At 39.9% G+C, this 25,167-nt stretch overlaps 1 protein-coding gene across 1 annotated transcript; it reads right to left on the reverse strand.

Moving 5' to 3' along the window:
• Nucleotides 1–1,793: 1,793 nt before the first annotated feature.
• Nucleotides 1,794–3,474, reverse strand: LOC147618251 (plasmodesmata-located protein 6-like). The gene is made up of 4 exons (XM_086775220.1): nt 2,601–3,474; nt 2,377–2,451; nt 2,126–2,262; nt 1,794–1,889 (listed from the first exon to the last, which is right to left on the reverse strand). The coding sequence occupies exons 1-4, from the start codon at nt 3,472–3,474 to the stop codon at nt 1,794–1,796; spliced, it is 1,182 nt and encodes a 393-aa protein (XP_086631346.1).
• Nucleotides 3,475–25,167: the final 21,693 nt, after the last annotated feature.

A 25,167-nucleotide genomic window follows, 5' to 3' on the forward strand; every position in this document is an offset into this window, starting at 1 on the left:
ATGGAGGGCTTGTACTCCAACATCTTTGCTTTGGGAAGGAAATATACATCAACATACACAAAATGGTTCATATTATATAGCTAGAGTTGGTCGTTTGCCATACACTATTTGCACAAGGAAGAGTTAATGGATAACTCAAACTCTATGACAATGATGTGGAAGTCATTGAAGATGATCTCATCTTAATGAAGTAGAAGCCGATGTAAATGCCACATTATTTGGTGAAGCTCAAGACTCACAAGGATTTTGTTTCCCATGTGAACAATCACTTTTGTAGGCCCCTTTATACGAAACGATTTTATAATGAAAAGATAACCCTACTCCTTAGATATTCTTACAACCTCAATGGTTTCCTACTCACACAAAGTGGGTGTTGACAGTACTAAATATTTTTACAACCTCAATGGTTTCCTACTCACACAAAGTGGGTGTTGACAGTACTAAATATTTTTTAAAAATCTTGCAATTTAGATTCCATAAACTCGGCATTGCCAAGATGGGTTGTATAGTAAAGAACCTTAGAGTATGTTCAGGTGCATGAGAGCTCGTCTTAATGGTAGCTTGTGTGAGACCTAGTGAGAGGTGGGTGCTCTTTGACTTTGGTTTAGTGCCTTGAACTGAGCTCCATGTGCATGTGTGAACATAAGCTTAGAGGTTTAAACTACATAGCAAGTGAGTGATACTTTCATGGTAGTAAGTGGACATATGTATCATTACATTCTCTCAGTTTATTATAATCTAAGGGCTAAGGGATGTTTAATGTGCAAGGGAAAGGTGTAGCAAGTTTTAAGTTTTGGAAAGAGTTCTCTTCAAAAATAGAAACTAAGAAAACTTTAATTTCTACCTGAGACATGGCAAGTTATAACCCTCATCAACGCTATCTTGTTGAAGTATGCTCTACACATGCATCTATGCACATGCACTTATGCATTACATGTGCACTTCATGCACATGCACTACCCTATCTAGCATAACAATATTGTAAGTACCACTACCCTCTATTTAACTATAGTACGACCCTTTGTACACCATCCCATACATACATCAATATAACACATAGTGTTTCTTATATTCTTGGCTTTAATTATGTTTCTATGCACCATATCCAAGTATGGGGGTGGAGACCATTGTTGCACTCTAACCAGTGTTGCCCAACCCCTTTCCTATTTCTATCATGGTCCCTCAGGTTTCATGCTACCTTGATTTTTGTGCATGATGCCATCTCTGCATCATTTATGGTCCCTGCACTTATTTATGCAGGTTACTCTGTTTTCACAGGCCCACAAGTAGACAACTCCACATTGTTCACTTTAATGGCCCAACACACACGCGCCCTGCCTGCTTCCATAATCGAGATTCGAGGGGCTCATTCCCACACTTTCGTAATCATCTTCAGCAACACTCATCCCAAGGCTACTCCAAGCAACTATGGCATCCTCCACCTTGATGCCCTCTACTCGGGCTATGGTTCAGCACCAATCACACCTGCATTCTTAGCCTACTTTGTTGCCAACGTCCAATGACCACCCTTCAATTAGGAAGGTAAACACATTGAACCAATTTGCATCTTTTGATGCACATACCCACCACTGTTATTTCGGGTTCTCACTAAAACCATCTTGGTTCCTCTTTGTTTCTAGTCATTCGATGATCGCTTTGCCCTCGACCTCGAGACGACATCCTGGGTAACCGGTCGCTCAAGGTTCACTCATGCTCCGTGCACCTCAAATGACAGCATCATCTCATTTAGTACCTCCAATTTCAACAAGTGGGGGGAATATCTAGTGTCATTTTTACGTCGATGTGCTTGTGCCCCCGCTGAAACAGTGAAACACGAAGATAAACCAGTTGTTCGTTGCTCCTCCGACATCAGCTCCCACACTCATATCCTTTATATTATACATCATCAAAGCCCCATTTAATCCGAGCTGATTGGTAACTCATGCATCTCACCTTTGTTGTTTTCTTTTAAAGGCAATAATTAGCGATGACTTCATAGTAAATCATCATCAGTATCTAAGCTTTGTTGTTTTCGTTTAAACGCAATAATTAGCGATGACTTCATAGTATTCCAATGACGAAGGGAAATGGCTGACATCAAATCATAGAGTGGGCAAAGCAAAACCTTGTAGACGGGACCGAAGCCACCTTCACCGAGTTTGTTTCTAGGATGGAAACCATCGGTTGCTTCTCGTAGCTCCTCAAAGGAAAATCTTGTTGCCGCTTGCCTAAGGTTGGGTCCGATCAGAGCAGCGTCGGCGTCTGCATAAGCGGTAAAGTTACAATGGGAACACTATTTGATTAACACAAGTGTCTAATTGAATATTTAATCACCTCAAGTACCAACATTATGTACGAATGAGCATGAAAATTAACCTCCTGTTTCGTTGCTTTTTGCTGATTCGGCCGTTGGCCTTCGACGTCTCGCAAAGCATAGGGCTATGATGGCAGCTACAGCCCCGAAAAGGAGAAAAACGCCCAGCACGATCCCCACGGTGATTGGAATAGTGCTTCGTTTTGAAGGAGACGCATCAAAGGGAAGCTGTTAATTTTTTAAAAGCGAAGAAGATAGGGCTATGATTTTTGAGAGGCGCTTATACCTTGTGTGGGGGTGTTCGTATATATGGAAGTAATTTGTGGTGGAGAGCTGGTATTTGGAGAGATGCTTAGCAGTGATGGTGATGGTGATGGTGATGGTGCTGCTGCTGGCGGTGGTGGCGATGGGGTGGTGCTGGTGAAGAGGAAGGATGTATTATCGTAGAGGTAGAAGCAGGTGACGTAGTAGAACTGGGCTGAAACTGAATTGTCGCACACAGTCTTGTAATTGGAGGTCTGAGAGAGGCACGTCGCGCACTGTGAGGGGGAGAGATAGCCCACACACTGTGCAAGCGCATAGGCTGTGCTGATACCTTTGCCGACGCTGGACGCATTATAGCCAAAGAGAGCATGTGCAGGAGCAGCCGTGGCGGTGTGATTAAGCACCGTTTGTAGATTGGCTTGGAAAAGAGAGTTGCTGTCCTGCGTGGTGGAGCAATGGGTATTCACCGCAGAGTCCTCCTCTACATTCAAGAAGTTGTAGTTCTCGTAGCGTATATAGCAACCTTTGAACTGCACGCGCAGGCCCTTTGCTGGCCCGCATAGAGATTCCGTAATAAGTTGCGAAACACAGGAAGAGCAGTCGGACAGGGAGACGTCCCCCCGGCACTGGTACATGCCATACACATAGGAATCGTTGGAAGAACCAGAGGTTACTGTGGCATTTGAGTACAAGGCTTTGGAGGCCTGTTGGGTGAGGGCGCCCAGCACTGCGTTGAGGTTCCGAGAACAAGAGCTGTTGCTGCTGAAAGTGGCCGTGTTGCAGAAGCCATACACATAATCAGTCACGGCCTGTTGGCCCAGAGCTGGGATCAAACCAGGATGAAGAAGTACAAGGCTAACGGTCAAGCCTAGGCTCAGAAGTGAGCGTTCTTCCATGGACACAAGCAGGCTACAGCACTCCCTCAGAGACAGCCAAAGAAGGCAAACTTACTAACAAGCCCCTGTGAGCGCAACAATCAACACTCTCTTCAACGTGCTGTACCTTTCACAAAAAAACAAGGTAAATAGTGGAAAATGGGGTCCTTGTGTGTAAACATTGATGTGTACACAATACAGCCAGTGTCATTTAAAAAAGCGGTCCTTTAGCGTAATTTGTACGGCTCAAATTGAGAAAAACCTGTTATAATTTTGCCTAGCCTTAAATTTAATGATTTAAAATTTTGAAGTTTTAGTTATAAAACTGATTAATCGATGTATTTTGTTAATAAAAACCAGTTGGGCTTAAAAGTCATCCTTTTTTTTCACTTGTTAGAGAAAAAAATTATTTTCTGACACTGAATACAGCCCACCAACTAGCTTCTTCTACCTTTCAAGTTATTAACTCCTCCTTGAAGAATCAAACAACTTCTCTATCTTTGGCAATCCTTAAGGTAGTTTATAAGGGAGGGAAATTTTGGTCAATATGTCACCCTTCCTATGAAACAATTGGGTCACCATTCAAATGAAATAATTGGGATCACCCTTTGAAATTTAGCTCCCGTCAATTCTTGACTTCATGCACTTCAATGTTTAGATAGTCAATAATAAGACGTGCCTTTCACAACTACACCTCCCAAGGATACTATGACATAGAGTTCGGGGTTTCACTTTGGTCACTTCTTCAATTTACAAGCACACCCTCATGAAACGATCCCACATCCCCCTCCTCTCTCTCTCTCTCTCTCTCTCTCTCTCTCTCTCTCTCAATGTTAATGAAGATAAAGATATCAAATATGAAATTTTAATTAATAGAAGGGAAGATTAAAAAGTCAAGAAAATAAAGGGTTTCAGCTAATCTCTCTACTCAAACAATGAAAGAAAATCTTCCCTCTTAAGAATATGTGAACAGAGACATAAGGTGAGTTTGATAGGGTCATCCCTATTGGGCGGTTTGGGAGTAACATTTTAGAACAATTAAAGATAGAATAGACTTAAGAATAAAGGAGATGCATGGGACTTGCAATTACACAAATAAATTAATCATTTTAAACAGAAGCGATGGGATGTTATATTAAAACACAAAGATAAATAGATGATTACTATCTTTTATTAGAATAGATGCATGGGATGCTATGTTTAAAAATAGGGATTACTATGTTATATTAGAATGGATGCATGATAATTGAATTATATAAGTGCATACAGCTCAAAGAGAGCTTTATTAGAATGGATGCATGATAATTAAATTATATAAATGCATAGAGCTCAAAGAGAGATCTATGCTTATATAAAAAGTTTTATATGGGCATATAAATGCATAGAGCTCAAAGAGAGCTTTATGTCCATATAAAAAGTTTTAAAAACGCATAGGCGAGTTAAAAGTTTTGACCATTTTAGTGTGTTTGGGCACCAGGAGGTAGTAAAGTTGTCCCAAAAATGCCTTGAAAAATATCAATAACTAGAGGATTATTATTCTTTATCCATGGAATTGAAGACTGAACTATACAGTCCAAAAAGGGCTTTAAAAGACCTTCATGACTACATTAAAAATTTTTTGGACCCAAAGAGGGCCTCTTGGATTAACTTTTGATTAGGAATAGGAGGAGGGCTGGGTGCACATTTTTGACTTCTTTGATCCTAAAGGGCCTAGGCTTTGGTTTGCTAATGGGGCCTAATTACTACTCTTGTCCCCCTACCTCTTGGGCCCAAACTTAGAGGTCCCCCCACCTAGAATTGCGTAGATTAAAAACCCTAAAAATTTAAAAACTTTTAATTTTTTTCCCAAAGTGTGTTTTCCCTCTCAAACTTCCCCCCAACATACTCTAGGTTTGGAAAGCTTATTTTGAACCTCTTTCTTCCTCTTCCTAGCCCTCCATTGCTGCAAAAACTCCTTACCTCTCAAGCTCTCCCTCCTTGTCAAGCTCCCTCTCCCTCTTTCTTCCTTTTCTAAGCTCTCCATTGCTGTAAAAACTCCATCCCTCTCAAGCTCTCCCTCCTTCTCAAGCTCCCTCCCTCTCAATCTCCCTCTCTCTCTCTCTCTCAAGCTTCCTCCTTCTCCATTGCTGCAGAAACTCTATCCCTCTTTAGTTTACTCTAGGTTCAGGAAGTCTATTCTCAAACTCTTACCCTCTTTTAAGCTTTCCATTGCTGCACTGAAAACCCTGAACTTTCTTTCCTCTCCACTCCTCTGTTGTAAAACAAGCTTTTCTTTTCCCTTATTCTCTTTTCTTACCACCATGGCCTCTTCCAGTAATGTGAGAAGACCTAAGTGGAAGAGCTTGTACTACATAACATAAGAGATGAGAATGGAGTTTGGGCTCCAACAAGATTCAGGGTTGGGACTTGGGTCTACATGTAGCCAAGCTCTAAGGGACCACATCGAGTGCATCAACTGGGGAATATGCTACATCATTGGAAGGGGCGGCTACAAGGCTTCAAGCATACTAAGAAGGAAGGACTAGTTGTCATAGTGCAACATCTGTATACCCTTGGAGACCTATACATTCAAGGCTAACGACCAAGGTTTCCTTCAAATTGTCAGTGTAACACCTTGGAGACCTATACATTCAAGGCTAACGACCAAGGTTTCCTTCAAATTGTCAGTGTAACATAAACACAGCTTTAACAACATGCTAATATTGGATTTTTTGTTTCAAATTTTCTTATGATCCTCCATTTTCTTATGTCTCTCTGCAGATACTTTTCCCTCTAATTATGTTGAGGAACAACCACTCCAAAGCCTCACTGGAGTTTTCTATGCTATGCATGCATCCATTGGAGAGGCAATGTTTGTATCTCAAAGCCCAAGTGATCTTGTATAGAACAATGTATTTTTTTTTCTCACTCATATTTAGTAGATAAAAAACCAGGTTTATTTGCCAAGCTAGAAGAGATCCCCAACCCCCCTCTTAACAATCCCGAATGGCCCAAACCAGATGCTTGGACCATCTTATGCTTAAAGTTTAAGACGGTAAGTGATATCAAGACATCACTCAAGTTTTCAAAGCCATCTAGGTCAGTAGGGCTAAATTGGTTTTGTCCTTTACATGTTTTTGTGCACATGTTCAATTCCATGCCAATGCACCAAATAAAAACAATGTATATTTGTAAGGAGGTACGATCTAAGCAAATTCAAGGATTACTAGGAGAGGGTTGGGAGGATAATGAGAGGTCACATCAAGGTGATGTGTACAAGTGCAATGTACAAGTGCAATGTAGTAGATTCTACAGTGTCTTGCAGGTTCTTGAAGGCACGCTCTATTTTGTACATGCGTCTGCGCACTACCAAAGATGGATGCAAAAGCACGGGACATGGATCCCACTTCAAGCCTCGGAAGAAGACATTATGATTATTAAGGTAGGTGTGATGATGCAAAATGGATGAATTGAGCGAGTGGCAGTAGAGCAAGCAAGCATTGGAGCCTGACAGACCTCCATCAACACTTTAGTATCATGGGCTTTGACAATGTGGAAGAGTCAAGTTTCAAGTTGATGAGAAGAAAGGTACATCTCACTCCACTACATGTCTAGAATTAACCCTTACACTTTCTGGTTATTGTGCCACTTTCTATATTTTTATAGATTGGGAAGTGTAAGGAGGGGACAACCATGGGAATTATGTATAGGAAAATATTTTGATTTTTCCTTTGATTGCAGAGGGTGGTTGAAATTGACGCATTTATAGGGAGAGGCGGCGGCAGAGACCAGGCTAAGGTCCATGGACATGATGCTGCGTTGGCACACTATCTTCGTCGGCTTCTTGTGGATGGCATCGCCATTATCCACAAGGACTATACCCCTCAATCTTCCTTCACTCTCTTCTTTTTGAAAGTCCTCTCTAAGGTGCTCTGTGTAGCCTCTATAGCATAGAGCACCAAATGTATAATTCTGATTTAAAAATCCCTTACCTTCGATGTTTTTGGTTCTGGATTTAGGGGTAAGCTTCTTGCTCGTATAGGTATAGCCAAAAGCATAGGCATAGAGGATCCTTAAGAAATAGCCCAATCACTCCTTGAGCACACTCTGTCCAATAACAAGAGAAGGAAGCTCAATACTGTAAGAAAGCTTTTGTAAAGATGATGTATCACTTCTTATTATGAATACAATACATTTTTTGTAAATTTATTTTCATCAAGTATATCATTGTTTTTTCTAGTTTGTACCATCAATGTTTTTGTGAGTGCATCAGAAATGACCCTGGGAGCCTAGGGGAGAGTGCCAGAACAGTGTGAATTTTGAGCCAGCACCGCTGCTGTAGAGCCCAAATTCGCACAGTTTTGGCACAGCTTCCTCAGCCCTTCAGGAGCAATTGTGATGCATTGGATGACAAATAATGTATTTTTACACATGATTAAAGGTATTTTGATCTTGTAAATTACTGTTTTTCATAATCAATGTACTGAACTTCATTATAAATGCATCAAGAATGATTCTGAGTGGCTGGGGGAGCAGTGCTAGAACAATGCGAATTTTGAGCTTGCATCGTTTGCTGTAGAGCCCAAATTCGCACTATTCTGGCAGAGCTTTTCCAGCCCTCCAGGAGCAAATCTCATGCATTGGATGACAAATAATGTATTTTTACACATGATTAAAGGTATTTTTATCTTGTAAATACTATTTTTTATAATTATTGTACTCAACTTCATTATAAATGCATCAGAAATGATCCTGAGTGGCTGGGGGAGCAGTGCCAGAATAGTGCAAATTTTGAGCTTGCAGCGCCGCTGTAGAGCCTAAATTCGCACTATTCTGGCATAGCTTCCCCAGTCCTCCTCTCCAGGAGCAATTATGATGCATTGGATGACAAATAATATAATTTTACACATGATTAAAGCTGTTTTTATCTTATAAACTATTGTTTCTCATAATTAGTGTACTCAACTTCATTATAAATGCATCTTATAAACTATTGTTTCTCACAATTAGTGTACTCAACTTCATTATAAATGCATCAGAAATGATTCTGAGTGGGGGAGCAGTGCCAGAACAGTGTAAATGTTGAGCCTGTATCTGCTGTTGTGTAGAGCCCGAATTCACACTATTCTGGCATAGCTTCCCTAGCCCTCCAGGAGCAATTCTAATGCAGTGGATGACAAATAATGTATTTTTACACATGATTAAAGGTATTTTTATCTTATAAATTACTATTTTTCATAATTAATGTACTCAACTTCATTATAAATGCATTAGAAATGATCCTGAGTGGCTAGGGGAGCAATGCCAGAACAGTGCGAATTTTAAGCCTGCAGCGTCGTTGCTGTAGAGCCTAAATTCACACTATTTTGGCATAGCTTCCTCAGTCCTCCAGGAGAAATTCTGATACATTGGATGACAAATAATGTAATTTTACACATGATTAAAGCTATTTTTATCTTATAAACTATTGTTTCTCACAATTAGTGTACTCAACTTCATTATAAATGCATCAAAAATGATCCTGAGTGGTTAGGGGAGCAGTGCCAGAACAGTGCAAATTTTGAGCCTGCATCGCTGCTGTAGAGCCTAAATTCGTACTGTTCTAGCATAGCTTCCCTAGCCCTCCAAGAACAATTTTGATGCATTGGATGATAAACACTGTATTTTCACACATGATTAAAGGTGTTTTTATCTTGTAAACTACTGTTTCTCACAAGTAGTGTGCTCAACTTCATTATAAATGCATCAGAAAAATGGTCCTGAGTGGCTAGGAAAGAAGTGCCAGAATAGTACAAATTTTGAGCCTACATCGTCGTTGCAGAAGTCAAATTCGCACTGTTCTGGCGGCACAGCTTCCTCAGTCCTCCTCCAGGAGCATTTCTAATGCCTTGGGTGAAAAACTGGCACATGATAGACACTCCATGTTAGACAAACATGTTGACACCGAGACATTGTAAGAGAAACTTAGAATTTTAATTATCAGAAGGTTACAAATGAAAGCCAGATAGGCTTGTTACAAAGGGGGGTTTGAAATAAAAGAGTTACTTCAAAAAGAAGGTTAACATCTAAGATCTCTAGATCATGTCTTGCTCACCTCGAATGCGCCGAGCTAGTTACATGTCCTTGGCAGATATGGTAATCCTCTTTGCATGTATTACAAGGAGGTTGGTGTCTTCAAAAAGCCCAACAAGGTAAGCCTCGGAGGCTTCTTGCAATGCTTCAAGGGAAATCCCCTGCACATGGAACTTTATTTTATATCGTTGGAGAATCTCCTTCAGTGTGTGAGCGAAAGGGGCTCTTCTTATCAGCAACTCAGTGTTCCTCTGATAAAACTTGATTTATTGATTTATTGTGATGCTTGCAATTGAGATTGGAAAATATGGGTTTGCCAAAAGCTCCACTTGTAGTCAATCTTCTGCAGTATCCTAACAAGCCAAGCTCTCCTTTACCAACAAATTACATAAAAGATGATAAATCACGGAAAGGAGGGTTTGCTCTTAATGGAGGGTCAATTGGGTAGAGATGCCCATCAACCCAAAGATCTACATTTTTCTCCTTAGCTATCCTACAAGCTTGGACAGACTGTGCATCAGTAGGATGGGTTTTTTTAGAGCTGCCATACTCTTCAGGAATGCGAATGTGTAAATCAACCTTCCGTTTTCTAGCTTCACAAGGGGCTACACACACAGCTTGCAAAGGCTCCATAGATAAGCAGAGGAAGAAGCTAAAGCAGAGAGATCCTCAGAGGGAGAGAGAGAGAGAGAGAGAGAGAGAGAGAGAGAGAGAGTGAGAGAGACTGTTAAAACTTTGCTGTTGGAAGTTTAATACAAATCCATTTTTCTAAGTAGAAAATGATATTTTTGATATACAAATATACTAACATGGAGTTTCTCATCAATAAATTACATTTATGAGAAAATTTAAAAAATAATAATTTTTGGGGTCCCCATAATTTCGGGATCTCATGGATGTAGTGGTTCTTGAAAGCTATGTTTATGGGGTTGTGGGGACCTGACAGTTAGTGGTTATGGATGTATTGGCTTCTGACAGGCTTCTGACGTGACCCTTGAATTACAAGCTTTTTGGAGGGAAAAATTTATTTTCATCATACATATTGGTTGGGTGGTGTTTTTTCCACCTCAAAATGTAAAAAAATAAAAAATAAAAAATTTTCACTTTTTGGGGCCCACCTAAATACGAGAATGTTTTTCTGATGTGGAAGGGAGATATGGTGGGAGTTAATGAGAAAGAAGATTTCAAACTGACAAGAAAGATTCAGTTTATAGAGAGTGAAGATAAAAAATTTCATACATATTGGTTGGGTGGTGTTTTTTCCACCTCAAAATGTTTTTTAAAAAAATATTTCACTTTTTGGGATCCACTTAAATACGAGAATGTTTTGCTGATGTGGAAGGGAGATATGGTGGGAGTTAATGAGAAAGGAGATTTCAAACTGACAAGAAAGATTCAATTTGTAGAGAGTGAAGATAAAAAATTCAAAAAGTAAGAGAGAAAGTATGAGAAAAGTCAAAAAGTAAGAGAGAGAGTATGAGAATATTTCCTTTAAAAGTGAAACTAGGGGGGTATGGCTGATGTGGCAAGGCAAAAAATAGGGGTCATCATAGCCTTTGTCTCCCTTAAGCCCAACTTTTTAAGCTCTAATCTCTTAAAATTAGGAATCCTCGGGAGGCCCTTTTTGGGTCCAAAAAAATTAGGAATCCTTAGGAGGTCCTTTTTGGGTCCAAAAAATTCCTAATGATGTAAAAACTTTTGAAATCAAATAAGTGAGTAAATAATTACCATTTTTGTGAAGGTCATTAGGAGAAATATAGACTCACCATTTTTCCCCTTAAGGAGTGAATAAAAAAAGAATAGCCTAACCAATGAGAGAGCCGGGATTCCAGATCCATGTAACATGGATCTTTTTGCCATATCTTTGCCCAAATCTCTTAATACAATTAAAAAATAGAGCCCATAACTTTAAGAAATAGAGAAATGGCATATGTCCTTGTGGTTTTCACCATCAACTATTCTTTCATATCAAATGTACATTGTGGTCAGCACATGGAAGTTTGATAAGTGTATTTCCTTTTTTACCTTTCTTTATGTTCAACTTTTTACTCTCCCTCCTTTTTCATTTGTCTACCTTTTCATTCCTCCCCCCTTCCTTTTTTGACAAAATTCAATTTCGTCACACCTTGGCACTTCTGGGTAGGTGTTGCGGGCATTTTAGCTCCGTGTGGAATTGTTTGATTCTTCCTTCCACCCAACTGAACAATGTTATTACTGAGTCCTGGGATTTGCGGCTTTTATCCTTGTCCCTTTGCTGAACTTCTTTATTTCTCCCTTTAGGGTCGTTGTCTAGCTCCTTGATCGAAGTGGTAACTAGTATTGCTTTGGAAATACTCAACCCATCTTGTTGAGTTGTCTTCTTCCTCCATACAAGTGTTTGTGCAGTTTGAGCATTAGTTTTGGCTGGAAGTTGGATTCACATGCTTTACTACACTTTCCTTTGTGTTTAGAATGGTTTATAATGGCGGCGGCCACTAGGTAGGTTTTGGGCACCCACATTGCTGTATTACCTTGGTAGTATCTTTGTGCTAGTAGTAAATCCTTTTGGACCTATTGCCTATTACGAATGCCTTGTGAGGTGTTGGTTTGCCTGGAGTATTGCCAACCTGCTTATAAAGGCCATTTTTTATTTTTGGCCCCTTTTTGAATCCTTCTTATGGGTTTCGTTATTAACCTCCTCCTCCTCCTTGTGGGGCTAGTTTTTAAGTTGGAACCTTGGGCACCCATTACTATGTACCGTGTGACTTTGGATATTGTTTGTGTGGGGTTTGCGAAACTGATGATTTTTTTGCTTCATGAGTTGATGTCACCGTGCATGGTGTTGTTTTCTTCCCAATTATGGCCTATTTTCCTATGTTTGTTAGGGTCCGTAAGGGTACGGACATGTCATTGTCGGCCCCATTCAGTAGTATTGTCCTCTTCTCCCATTGGACATTACAATTACTAGCGCAAATCCAAAATCACCATAGGATTATTTCCTCTTCCATGGAACCTGTACGCATGACAAACACCTTTCCAACCAAGGAATTATTTCTTATAGAAATGTTAACACTTAAAAATCCCTCAGATTTCGTAGTTATTAAGTGCACATTGCATACTTGTGCATTGGTGGGTTCAAGGTGTGGTTTGTCTAAGGCTACCCATGTCTCATATGAGATCAGGTTATGACTTGATCCCGTATCTATTAGTGCAATGCTCGTTGCATGACATTTAGTCGTAGTAGAGAGTTCCACCCTGAGTCGTGCTGGCTCAATGTTCAATTCCTCTTCATCCAGGAGAGTCAAGGAAGCCATGTTCACGTGCAACATTCGTTTCTGGAGTAATTGTTTGGCTTTGGCCTCCCTTGCCTTAGCCTCTTCTTGAGCTTGCTGGATTTGTTGCTTTGTGAGCTATTTTTGTTGTTTTAAGAGCATCTCTTGGGTCAATGATCCAAAATATTTTTTGAGTTTGTTCCCATTGATGTAACCCTCCATCTGTATGCCGTCAATTGTCTCAATTCTAACCGACCTCTGAGGTGTGATCTCAGACACTCGTCGGAAGGGTCCTAGGCCTCTGTATTTGAGTTTCTTTTTCTTGGTGCTTCCTATGCCATACATGAGGACAAGGTCCCGGGTTTCCAGTTCTTTTTGTTTCAAGTTTTTGTCGAACCAATATTTTATTGTAATTTCTCAACCATGGGTCCATGCGATGCAATTAGTCTGGTCTCATCAAGCTTCTCTAAATTGATTAGCCTTTTAGCTAATGCATTCTCCATCAAACACCATATTAGTGAATTTGGGAATTTTCCAATTTCCATTTTTGAATACTTAAAAAAGGAGACATGGATAACATGTTTGTAAGTTTCTCAAAACCCTATCATATGACCTATCGTTGGAAAGCGCTTGAAAAATGGAATCTAAAGAGCTATAAAGCACTCATTTTGGATTAGTGGTGTTCAAGTTATGGTTAATCCAAACTTTTGACCACGTGTCCCAAACTTGTGGGAAATTCCCATATTTTCCAATATGGTGTTATCAGACATTCTTTCACTGCAATCCTTAAGCTCGGAACTAGGTATTCCATAGGCATTACTGCCTCAACACCATAAGCTAGACGGAAGGGAGTGTATCCTATTGCTACCTTCTATGATGTTTGGTATACCCATAGGGTTGCTGTAGCTTATGCTCCCATACTTGCGTTCAAGGTTTTCATCAAGATAGTACTCAAAAATTTATTTGTACTCTTTGCTTGACCATTAGCTTGTGGATAATAAGGTGATGATTTTTGATGGACTACTAAGAATCCAGCAAGCAAATGATCAATCACCTCATTCATGAAATGTGAGCCACAATCACTAACTAAGTCTAATGTGCAGCCAAATCTCGAGATAATTTGTTCATATAAGAATTTTGCTGTTGTTCGTGCATCAGCTTTGCTCGAGACCCTAGCTTTTGCCCATTTGGTAAAATACTCCGTGGCCATGATCACATATCGAGTTTGTGATGGATGTGCTGCTGGACTAATAGGTCCAACAAAATGTACCCCCCATTTATCTAACAATAATAGGAGTGAGTAGCATCTTGTCACTTTGTTGTGGGATAGCAAATCGTTGACATGCCTTGCAACTTTTGACAAATTCTATGGTATCCTCGAACAATGTAGGCCACCATAATCCTGCTTGAAGTACCTTGTGAGTCGTAATCTCTCTAGCAAAATGTCCTCCTGCTATTCTTGAATGAGCTTCATCCAATATCGTGTGGCAAGCTCATCTTCTGAGGACATTGTCTTTACCTAGCTTATAGAGTTCTCCCATAATTAATTGATAAGGTGCAACAAGCTTGAGAAGCCACTGCATTTTATCTTTGTTCAAGGGTGTTTCCTCTACGAAAAACCATAAGCTAGATAGTTCGATATCTCCTCACTCCATTTGGGTACCATGTCCAGTTTGAACAAACAAGCATCAGGGAGGTCATCATCTCAACACTAGTTGCTGGTTCCCCATTTGGAATTCTTGACATATGATCGACTAACACATGCTGTGTCCCTTTCCTGACTGTAACTATAAAGTCGAATTCCAATAGTAAGAGCAACCAGCGTGTGATTCTTCTCGTGGTGTAAGGTTTATTCACTAAGTATAATAAGGCTTGATGGTCCACGAAGAATACAAATTTATTGGCCAATAGTGAATGTCAACACTTCTTGATAGCATAAACCATGGCCAGCCCTTCTTGCTCTGTGGTGGTGTAATTCACCTTTGCATCATTCAATTGAAGACTAGCGAAGCAGACTGGATATTCCAATTTTAACTCACCGGGCTGTGCTAGTACGCATCCAATAGCAAAGTTTGATGCATCAATATGCATATGAAATATGAGGTCCTAATTGGGGGGTCTTAGAATTGGTGTGCTAGCCAATCCCTTCTTCAATCGATGATATGCTTTCTAGCATTCCTCAGTCCATTCAAAGACAATGAGTAGCTTGGACAATGGCCTGGTGATTTCAGCATATAAAATTATGAAGCGGCGGTAATACCCAACGTGGCCCATAAATATTTACACACCTTTGTAATTAGTGGGTGGTGGTGGCAGCGCCAATATCAACTTAACCTTGCTGTCATCTGTGGTTATACCATTCTTTGAGACAATGTTGTTATATGCACATTATGTGTGCATATACTAGGGGGCTAACCCACATTAGGCTTGTGAGCATGGGAGCATGGGAACAAGCTCTAGTGGAGCATGGGAACAAGCTCTAGTGGAGCATGGGTTAGGACTAACCTTAAGGGTTAAGGTTAGGGTCAGGCATCCAAGGGTCACACATGAGAAATGGAGAGTTAAGAGTCACTTGAGGGCCCTCCTATATAATAGGGACATGGGGCACACTCAAGGGAGGCTTGAGGGCTTGAGGCTTGGTTATGTTATGCTCTCTTGTGTAGAGGATCATAACTACTCACTTACCATTTCACACTATAGCTACATGCTATTGGATTGGAGTTATACCTCTTGATAGTATGGGACATCAAGGTAGAGGTATGATGTATTTCATTTATAATTCATGTGTGCATCCCTTGGGCTCGGGGGTGGTTGGGTGGATGAGTTTATGCCTGATGTATGCATGTTTATGCATAACAATTATCTAGAGAGATCTTAGGGTTTTAATTGTGGTATTAGAGCAATCTCTAGTTAATTGTTGTTATTTTTCTTTTTTATTATAATTTTTTAGTTTTTTTAAAAATAAATTTTAATATTTACTAATAAAAATGTTATTTTATTGATTTGTGTTAATGATTTGCACATGGATCGTCGATATGGCAATTGGAACATGTGTTACTACTATTCAATTGGATGAATGGACGTTGCGGGGAAATTCTGTGAGTTTAATGCTATTTTTTCCTATTTTTGTGGTTTAAAATAAGAATTAATGGAGATTTTGACAAAAATACCACATTTTATTGTGGATATTTTTGGTAGAATGGATTGCCTAAATTTATAAAAATTTTAGAAAATTTTTGAGCATTTTTATGGTTAAAATTATATTTTTTATACATTTTTGCGGGTTTTTCCGCGGCTATGCGATCAAGTGTTTGCCGATTTTCTGCTGAAATGCAGTAGGCAACATGTTGATGCATTGAATGCTCTCCCGTGTGCGTGGGACTCTCTTCATCTCTCAATTCTAAAATTTTCTCTCACGTGTATAAACACCTCTTAAAAAAACATATTTTTTATTAATATTAATCATACTTATGATTTAATTATGATTAACAAGTTTAATTAAAAATTAACCTCTCTGATTAACACAGAGAGAAGAGATGGGGTGGAGAGAGTGGAAATTATTTGGAGTAGAAGGAGAAGAGGAGTGTGGAGAGGGAGACCCTCCTCTCCCTCTCCCTCATCATCAATAGGCGCACACGGGGCAGGGGGGCTTTTTGGCTTTTCATCTTCCGAGAAACCTTTTGGCTTTCCGCTTTCCCGAAACCTTTTGGCTTTCCGAATTCCAGAAAAACTTTTGACTTTCCATATTCCGGAAACTTTTGACCTTTCACATTCCGATTTTTTTTGTCTTTTCATTTTCCCGAAACTTTTGGCTTTTAGTATTCTAGGAAAACCATTGGAATTCCGAAATTTTTTGACCATTCGTATTCTAAATGCATTTAGGGTAAATTAAAAAATTTAAAAAATTCTTAAAAATTAGTGAAAAATTAGACAAAGGTTATTTTAAATTTTTGAAAAATGTGGAGTTGGTGTTTGGCATGTGGTGTGTCTATTCGGGCGCTCGTGACCATTCAAATTCCTTTAAAAATATTTTTTGACCCAAAAATTTAGAAAATCCATTAAAATTGTAAATTTTCATTGGATTTGAGAATTGTTGGGCGGAATTGGAAATTTCATGAACGACAGGATTCTTAAGAAAAATTAAGAATATTTTAGAAATTATTTTTAGAAATTCTAAAAATTAGTATTTTTAAAATATCAATGGTATTTTGGCAAAATTAATTGCTAAAAATTTTCTGAAAAAAATATAGGTTTGAAATGCCATAAGATAGGTTTGGTGGAATTCAAAATTATTTATTTTGAGGCTCTATAAAATTAGGGAAATTTTGAAAAAAATCATGATAATTCTTTTTCTTAAGAATTTAATATTTTCGAGGGTTATTTAATGTTGAAGTACATTTTCTCGTACTGACATTTGATAGATGCAGGTTATTCGCATATTATTAATATGACTATACCTCGTATTAATAGTTATTTTTATTTGGATTAATTCTAAACGATATTTGCATGATTTTTTACCATTGTTTAGCCATTCTTGTTGGATATGTTCCATACTTTTGATGGCTACAATCTGCGTGCAAAGTGTGTTTAACCTTTGACACTTTTCCATGATAATTTATTTTGCACTTATTTTCAGTGTGGTTTGTGCTTAATTTCTTAAGCCTAAGACAAGTTCTATCATGGGGGGTTAGTTGATTGGTTTGTTTTGGTGGATTTTATTAGATGTTTTCCAAGTTTTATTTGGACTCATCAGGTTCTGCCTAGATCACTTGTGTCTAGGGGTTTTTTATTGAGTGCTACACACATATGTTTCACTTGCTTACTTTGGAGTGTTGTTTGAATGACACTACATTCATATACTCCCTGGATTGATGAGTTGGCCACCAATTTTAATACTTCTTTTGGCATGATTAATGTCCATTAGATGGTATGCATTGAATTTTTATGATTAACTATGGTTTTTATGATTAACTATGGTTTTTATGGATTCGCGGAGCTTCTATGCTTTTATCCATGGTTTTATAAGGATCTTTTGATCTTTTGGATAATAGTATGTGCTTTGACGGTAGCATTTGCCTTCGTTTTTTGCACTTAATTTTGGAGTATATTGCTTGTACTCTTGTACATATTCCAACTCGGATACCTAGTTGCTTATGTATCTAGGTGAGTTATTTTTCTACCCTAACTTTATTGAGTTTATTGGGTAGCTATTATTAGAAAGGCGCCAATAATTCAAAATTCTTTTCTAATGATGCACTCGAAAAGAGTTATTCCTTGATGTAGTCTCAGGTATATAGAGACAAATTTTAGTATGTGAAAGTCTGGAATAAGGCCATTTTATTCCTTTTATACAGGATTTTATTCATATTTCCTAGACGGCATACTAGGGAGTTTCAAATTGTTAAGGTATGTATGGGTGGTATCATGGTGGTATGGGATGCTAGTAATCCCTCACATATATTATCTTATGGGATAATTTGGGCTCAAGATTGTTACTTTGCTTACATCACTTAGCATGTTGACCTCAACATTCAAAGACAATCTCATTTTCTAAATTCACTAGAAGTTATAGTGTAGGCATTCTCTAGATAAAGTTCTTTTATCTATAGCCTGCATGTATTGATGAGAGTAATCTCATCGGTATTTTTATTTGTTAAAATCTCTTTCTTTAGAGTTCAACAAGTTTATCTTGTTGTGTTCGGATTAAGAAAATTTGGATTTTTCCTTTGTTGGCATTTCTTTCTCTAGTTCCGTACTTTAGGTGATTTATACAGTCCACCTGATAGGTTTATGGATGGACATATGTGACTCATTCGAGATGCTGATGACTCTCTATATTGATATGGGTAAGTCGAGATATCGATTATTCCATGTGCAGATGTGGGTACGTCGGGCACCAATGAATCCCTAGTTCCTGCTATTATAATGCCATGTTTTCCTATTTTATTCCGAATGGTTTACAACGAGAAAATTACTTTGAGTATGAATTCCTCGGATCATCCGCAGTAGTCTGATGGGAAAAAAGAGCCTATGAATCAGATTGTAGAGGATATGCTTCGTCGTACATATGTCTCTGGAGAAGCATCAAATTGGAAAAAATATCTTCCAACGATGTAAATTACCTATAGCAGTTTTAAACATACAGTTTTAGTCCGTTCATGCTTATGTATGGGTATCAACCCAGGGCACCTATTGATGTCGGTCTCTTAAGGACATCGAGATTGATGCATCGAGGGATTTCTTGCATGATATGCAGGAAATGCTGATCGAAGCTCAGGATTCTATCAGGAGCGCTCAGGATAGGGCATGTTTCTATGCTGATAGAGGACGCTCAACTTGGTCTTTTGAACTAGGAGCGTTGGTTTATTTTAATGTTTCTAAAGATTCTCAGACTTTGTCAATAGAAAAATGCTTGAATTTATCTCGTAGATATTGTGGTCCATTTGGATTTACACATCGGATTGGCACGATTGCATATGAACTAAAAATACCTCCAATTGTTAGAGTTCATCCAGTCTTTCATATTAATAGATTAAAAGGGAAACTGGGAGGTAAGGATAACATAGTTACTCCTCAAAGAACTCGTTGAAGTCAAAGAATTATCCTATGTTCCACATGAGCCTGATACTTGAATTCACAGAGATTCCCTGAGCTTAAAATTAGGTGGAAAGATAGGGAAATAGAGGTTTTGGCTTAGGAGTTGGTTGAGATTGTTCAGCGCAGTTCTCCTTCTTTTCATTGCAAGAGTGCAATGTTTTGAGAGAGGGGAAGTATGTTATATGCACATTATGTGTGCATATACTAGGAGGCTGACCCACATTAGGCATGTGAGCATGGGAGCATGGGAACAAGCTCTAGTGGAGCATGGGTTAGGACTAACCTTAAGGGTTAAGGTTAGGGTCAGGTATCCAAGAGTCACACATGGGAAATGGAGAGTCAAGAGTCACTTGAGGGCCCTCCTATATAATAGCAGAAATGGAGAGTCAAGAGTCACACATGGGAAATGGAGAGTCACTTGAGGGCCCTCCTATATAATAGGGGCATGGGGCACACTCAAGGGAGGCTTGAGGGCTTGAGGCTTGGTTATGTTATGCTCTCTTGTGTAGAGGATCATAACTACTCACCTACCATTTCACACTATAGCTACATGATATTGGATTGGAATTATACCTCTTGATGGTATGGGACATCAAGGTAGAGGTATGATGTATTTCATTTATAATTCATGTGTGCATCCCTTGGGTGCGGGGTTGGTTTTGTGGATGAGTTTATGCCTGATTTATGCATGTTTATGCATAACAATTATCTAGAGAGATCTTAGGGTTTTAACAAATGTGTCCCAATATCACACCATGTTTGACCCAAAATTAGCACTTTATAGGGTTTAGGGATATATGATATAACTGACATCACTCAAACACCTTCCTTAAGCAAGCCATATGGTCTGCCCATTGAGAGTGTGACACAGATCATCAATGAATACCTCCAACAACTTCTATAAGTATTCCTTGAAGGCTGTGCACATTAATCATTTGGAATGTTGCTAGGGCATTAGTGAGACCAAAAGGCATGACTCTATATGCAAACATCCCCCTTATTGTATTGAAAGCTGTCTTATGCTGGTCTTTTGGTGCTATTGACACCTGATTGTAGCCTGAAAATCCGTCCAAGAAGCTGTAAGCTTCTTCAGTAGCCACTCTCTCCAAAACATGTTCCGTATAGGGCAATGGATAATGGTCTTTCCTAGTAGCTGCATTGACCTTTTTAAGATTGACACATACCTCTATTTCCTCCTTTACAATTTTCACATACTTAGGATTCATTTGGTATGGTTTTTGCCTGGTTGGTCTTGATCCTTCCATGATTGGAATCGTATGTTGCACTACCTCACGTGGTACACTCTTCATCTCCTTGTAATTCCAGGTGAAACAATCCTTAAATTCCTTAAGGATGGTAACAAGCTCATCTTCTTCAACTAAAGTCAAGTCCTTAGCAATATATATGGGTATGGCTTCCTCCCTTGGTCCCACCATTATCAACTTCCTTGACTTCAGTTGGTTGACTTCAGCTGGTGGCCCATCGTATGATGTGGACAGCCCATTGTCCTTAGCAATATATATGGTTGACTTCAGCTGGTGGGCCATCGTATGATGTGGACAGCCCATTGTCCTTAGCAATATATATGGGTATGGCTTCCTCCCTTGGTCCCACCAATATCAACTTCCTTGACTTCAGTTGGTTGACTTCAGCTGGTGGGCCATCGTATGATGTGGACAGCCCATTGTCCTTAACCCTTTTTGCCATTAGTCAAACCACTTTCCGTTCGTCACAGTAATGTAGGTTTTGAAGTGCTCTGGTACTGAGAGCAAGTATGGTTTCTCCTCATTCTCACTTCTTGTTTTAGCCATGACTTTTCTAGCCTCATGCTTGGCTTCTGCCAGAGCCTTGTTTTATTTTTGATGCCCAACTTTCGTAAGCTTAGGTGTTTCTGGCTGTTGAAGGAAGACTTTCTCCTTATGTTTTCCCCCCAGTGATATCTTAGTCAATTCCTAAGCCCAATCCTAAGAAAACTCATCGTGTACCTTAGTGACTTCGAGGTATCTCAGTCTCACTGGGCATCCGTGGGTTTTCTTCGTAATAGGGCATTTCGTTGAGCAATATACCATTTTTGTTTTTGCCATCTTTTGATGCGTTGAGCATAATTTGAGCATTGGTATGGCCTTGTGTTACATTCCCTTCTATGCTAGACTCCTTCTCTACTGATTCTTCATCAATGGTTTGCAATTTAACCATACAGATAGAGGTCTGCGAACAATTACAGATTTCACATATTGGGTCCCTCTGGGTTGCATCACATCGATGGTAGCTAGCACATGCATCCAGTTTTCACTCTGAAATCCGGAGGAGGATGTGATGCATACATTTTTCGTTTCCTCTTCTTCTTTGGAATTTTCCACCGTGGGCTGGCATATTTGTACAAATGTGGTCTGCTCCGTTTTGTGACTGAATCATTACCAAATAGCTACCCTTCCATGGGGTGTGCTCTCCATGTTGTCAGACCTATCTTTAAAATTTGCAAATCCCTACACACATACACGTGATCTAATGCCCAATCGTGCACCAATTTGGACTCCCTCATGAATGGTCTTTCTAATATTATGTCATATGAGTCGGGTTGGCACAGGAAGTCCATTACCACAAATGTATGATGGTAGCAAAACGTAAAGAGCTTGAGTTTCATATTCTCCAATAGTCCAATGTGTCTTGAAGATGTTCCATCTGCCATTTTAATTAGATCTTCTCTTTTTAGATCCCAGCAATGTTTTGTGATGATACTAACCCCCGCCCCACCATCCAGGATAGCCAGCCTGATACCCGTCTCATGATGAATCGGGATTGTAGCATTTGTGTCATCACTTGTAATAACATCCCAACAATTGATTAACTGGTATCTTGATGACTCAGGTTTCCCTTCTGTGTTTTAGGGTTCTTTCTGCCGCCAGAGGTGCCAGAACCTCCTCTGTAGTGTCGGCTGGAGTTAGTCCGCCGCCTTCTACCCATTCCTTTATGCTTGTCCTCCATAGGGTTGGTGGACTCTGTAATGGCATTTGCACAGGCGTGGATAGTGCAGCGCGAGGCTTCCTATATCCCTAGGTTCTTTGGCACACGACTGAGGGTTCCCTCCACGTGTGTGTCTCGTATTCATTCCTAGGAAAGGAATGGATGGACTCTCACTCTACGCAATTTCCTCAAACATCCTAGACATTGTGTTTATTTGAGATTCCTCTTCTGTTTCTTCTGGAATTGGAGTAGGTACATCCAATTCTCTTTCCCTTGTTGGATCATTTCTTGGATATATTGTATCCCTGACCCGGTTATAGACCTTAGCTTGGCTTCATGAAGCCATTGATATTCTTTTACTAAGGTCATGGCGCCTTCAAGATTCCTTATCTTCTCTTCGGCATTTGGATACTCATTGAATCCTCTAGGGGCTTATGGTCTCTCCCTTTGCTCTTCTAGGTCTGGCTCTTTGTGGTTGATCGCTTGATCCCCTTCTTCTCTTGATTGGGTGGATCTGGGTGTCGATCATATCTTTTTTGGATCCATCTTAGATTGTGACCCTTGTGTCACCCTTACCCACGTTTTTTTACTCTTCTCTGGCCAGTTTTGGAAATGGTCACATTTGCTTGGTTCTTCCCCTTGTCTCCCAATTGGGCCTGGGCTCACGTCAAGACATTGAGTGGTGTGATATCTCCAAGTTGCACACTAATGGTTTGGATGGTGGCCTGATTAGAAGTGGAAGTCAAACCTCTTGCACAGTATGGACAACTCCTTGATCAAATGATCAATACCACATTTAGTACAAGTGAGTACTAGCATGTCATTTGGTGAAGTAGTCATTTGTTGGGGTTGGTGCATATGAACCACATTTTTGTTTGGGCACTTAGAAATTTGATGCGGCCCACCACAACCAAAACATTGTAGCGGTCCTCTCCTCATGTTTGAGTTCATGTCCTTACCCTTCCACTGTACCGTGGTTTGAAACACAGGTACTGGCATGTTATTTTGTAGGACATAGAATTAAGGTGTGACCTCCGTAGCTTCCTCATAGCACTCTCCACTAAGTTCTACTTCATGTACCATATCAATATCTTCTGATGGCTCTTCAATCAATACTTGGTTGATTTTAGCCTGTGGTGGTAGAACAGGTAGTGGTAGAGGTGAAGTGTCCTATACCTGGAACATCTCCCTACTACGCAGCTGCAGTGATTTGTCCAGGTGGTGCTGGTGAGGCCAATGGAGCTCTAGGTGCCGAGAGCTGTGCAATTGTTTGGAACCTTAGATATTTGTACATTGAAGTGTCATGATTCCCTAATTTTACATACTGTGCACACAATAGAGTAGTGGCCTTGCTCGTAACTGTGGACATTCGGTGGTAGTAGTGTGATTCAATCTACACATGGAGCACCACACCAATTCCCTACGAGGGTAAAGATGGTTATGCCCATGCCCATGCCTAGATGTTTCTCTTCCCTCCTTTACCTTCAATTTCTCTAGTACTACGTTACTCAGCTCGTCCACAGTCATGTTTCTGACTTGCTTGTTCCAAGTTCCAATCTCTTGTTGGTGACTCCAAACACGGAAAGGTGTTGTTGCTGAAGATATTTTGACATCTTCCGGTTACGCCAATTCTAGCATATTATCTTCATATTCAATTGTCAGCTTGCAACATGCATCTAGAGTGATTGGTTGGGCTAGTACCAAATAATCATGCATCTTGTGGTCTCTAACTCCTCGCCGAAAGCAAGGCAATAACTGATCGTTAGTTAACCTCTCCCGTAGTTTGCACCTTGAATTTTAGTGCTTTAATGGAGACACAGTCTCTCACGATCGACTCCATTTCCTTTTGTTTGATATTGTGTAGTTGTGTGCCACAGGGCTCCATCTGTCACCATTTCTGGAAAAGCTGGGCACAAACACATTCTTGAGTCATGTGAAGTTAACCTTATCCTCGGGTTTGAGGGTTTGGAACCACTGATGCGCTTTCCCTTCTAGGGTCAGTGAGAAAGCATGAATCATTGATTGTCACATCACTGATCGGCCTGTATGTTTCGCATGATTCAAAAATCTCTACATGTTGAATAGGATCCCCGTCCCCAAAGAATTTTTGGACGAGCTTAGCAATGATGTGTGGCTTCATCTGAGAGGGCCGAGATTCTAGAGTAGTGCCTAAGTTCCCTGACCATTCCTCGGGCCATTTTTGCAGCCATATTCAATAGATCGATCCTTGTGGCTGCATTAAGACCAATGGTTGGATCTACCCTTGGTCTTTGAGGAATTTCTCCCCCTACCTAGACCTCATCCTCTTCGTGTGTTGGCTCTTCTAGGTATCTCCAGCCCATGGGATGGTCTTGCCACTACACCTTGGAGTGGCTCATCATTAGTTGCCTTTATATGCCTTTGCAAAATTAAAAGTTCCATGTCTTGTAGGAACATAGCATGATTGATCATTTACTCGATGTCCTTTTTGGTGTACAGACGGTCCTCCACTTCACCCGCCGCTCTTGCTAGATTATCCTCTTCTTCTAGGGTTGCAAACCCTTCCTCAGCTCTCTGGGCTCTTCATTTATGGGTTCTAAGTTTTGAATTTATCCCTCACTTCTTTCCATGACTATTTCCGGCTCCTTACCGTGTGATTGGAGTAAGTTTAAACTTCCCATATCCTTTTGTTCAGCTCTCGCCCTTCGAGTATCGAGTTCTTATTTCCTTAAGCTCAACTCTCGTAGCTGTCATTCCACCTCGATCCTTTTTAGATCTAACTCTACTTCTTTTGAGATTGGGAAGAATACTTGACCCGTCCTGGCCGCACTTTCCATGTCCATCTCATTTCGGGGATTCCGGTGTTTAACAA

This window comes from Cibotium barometz, chromosome 35 (genome assembly GCF_041138505.1).
Source record: "Cibotium barometz isolate CiBa-2024 chromosome 35, ASM4113850v1, whole genome shotgun sequence".
NCBI lineage: Eukaryota > Viridiplantae > Streptophyta > Polypodiopsida > Cyatheales > Cibotiaceae > Cibotium > Cibotium barometz.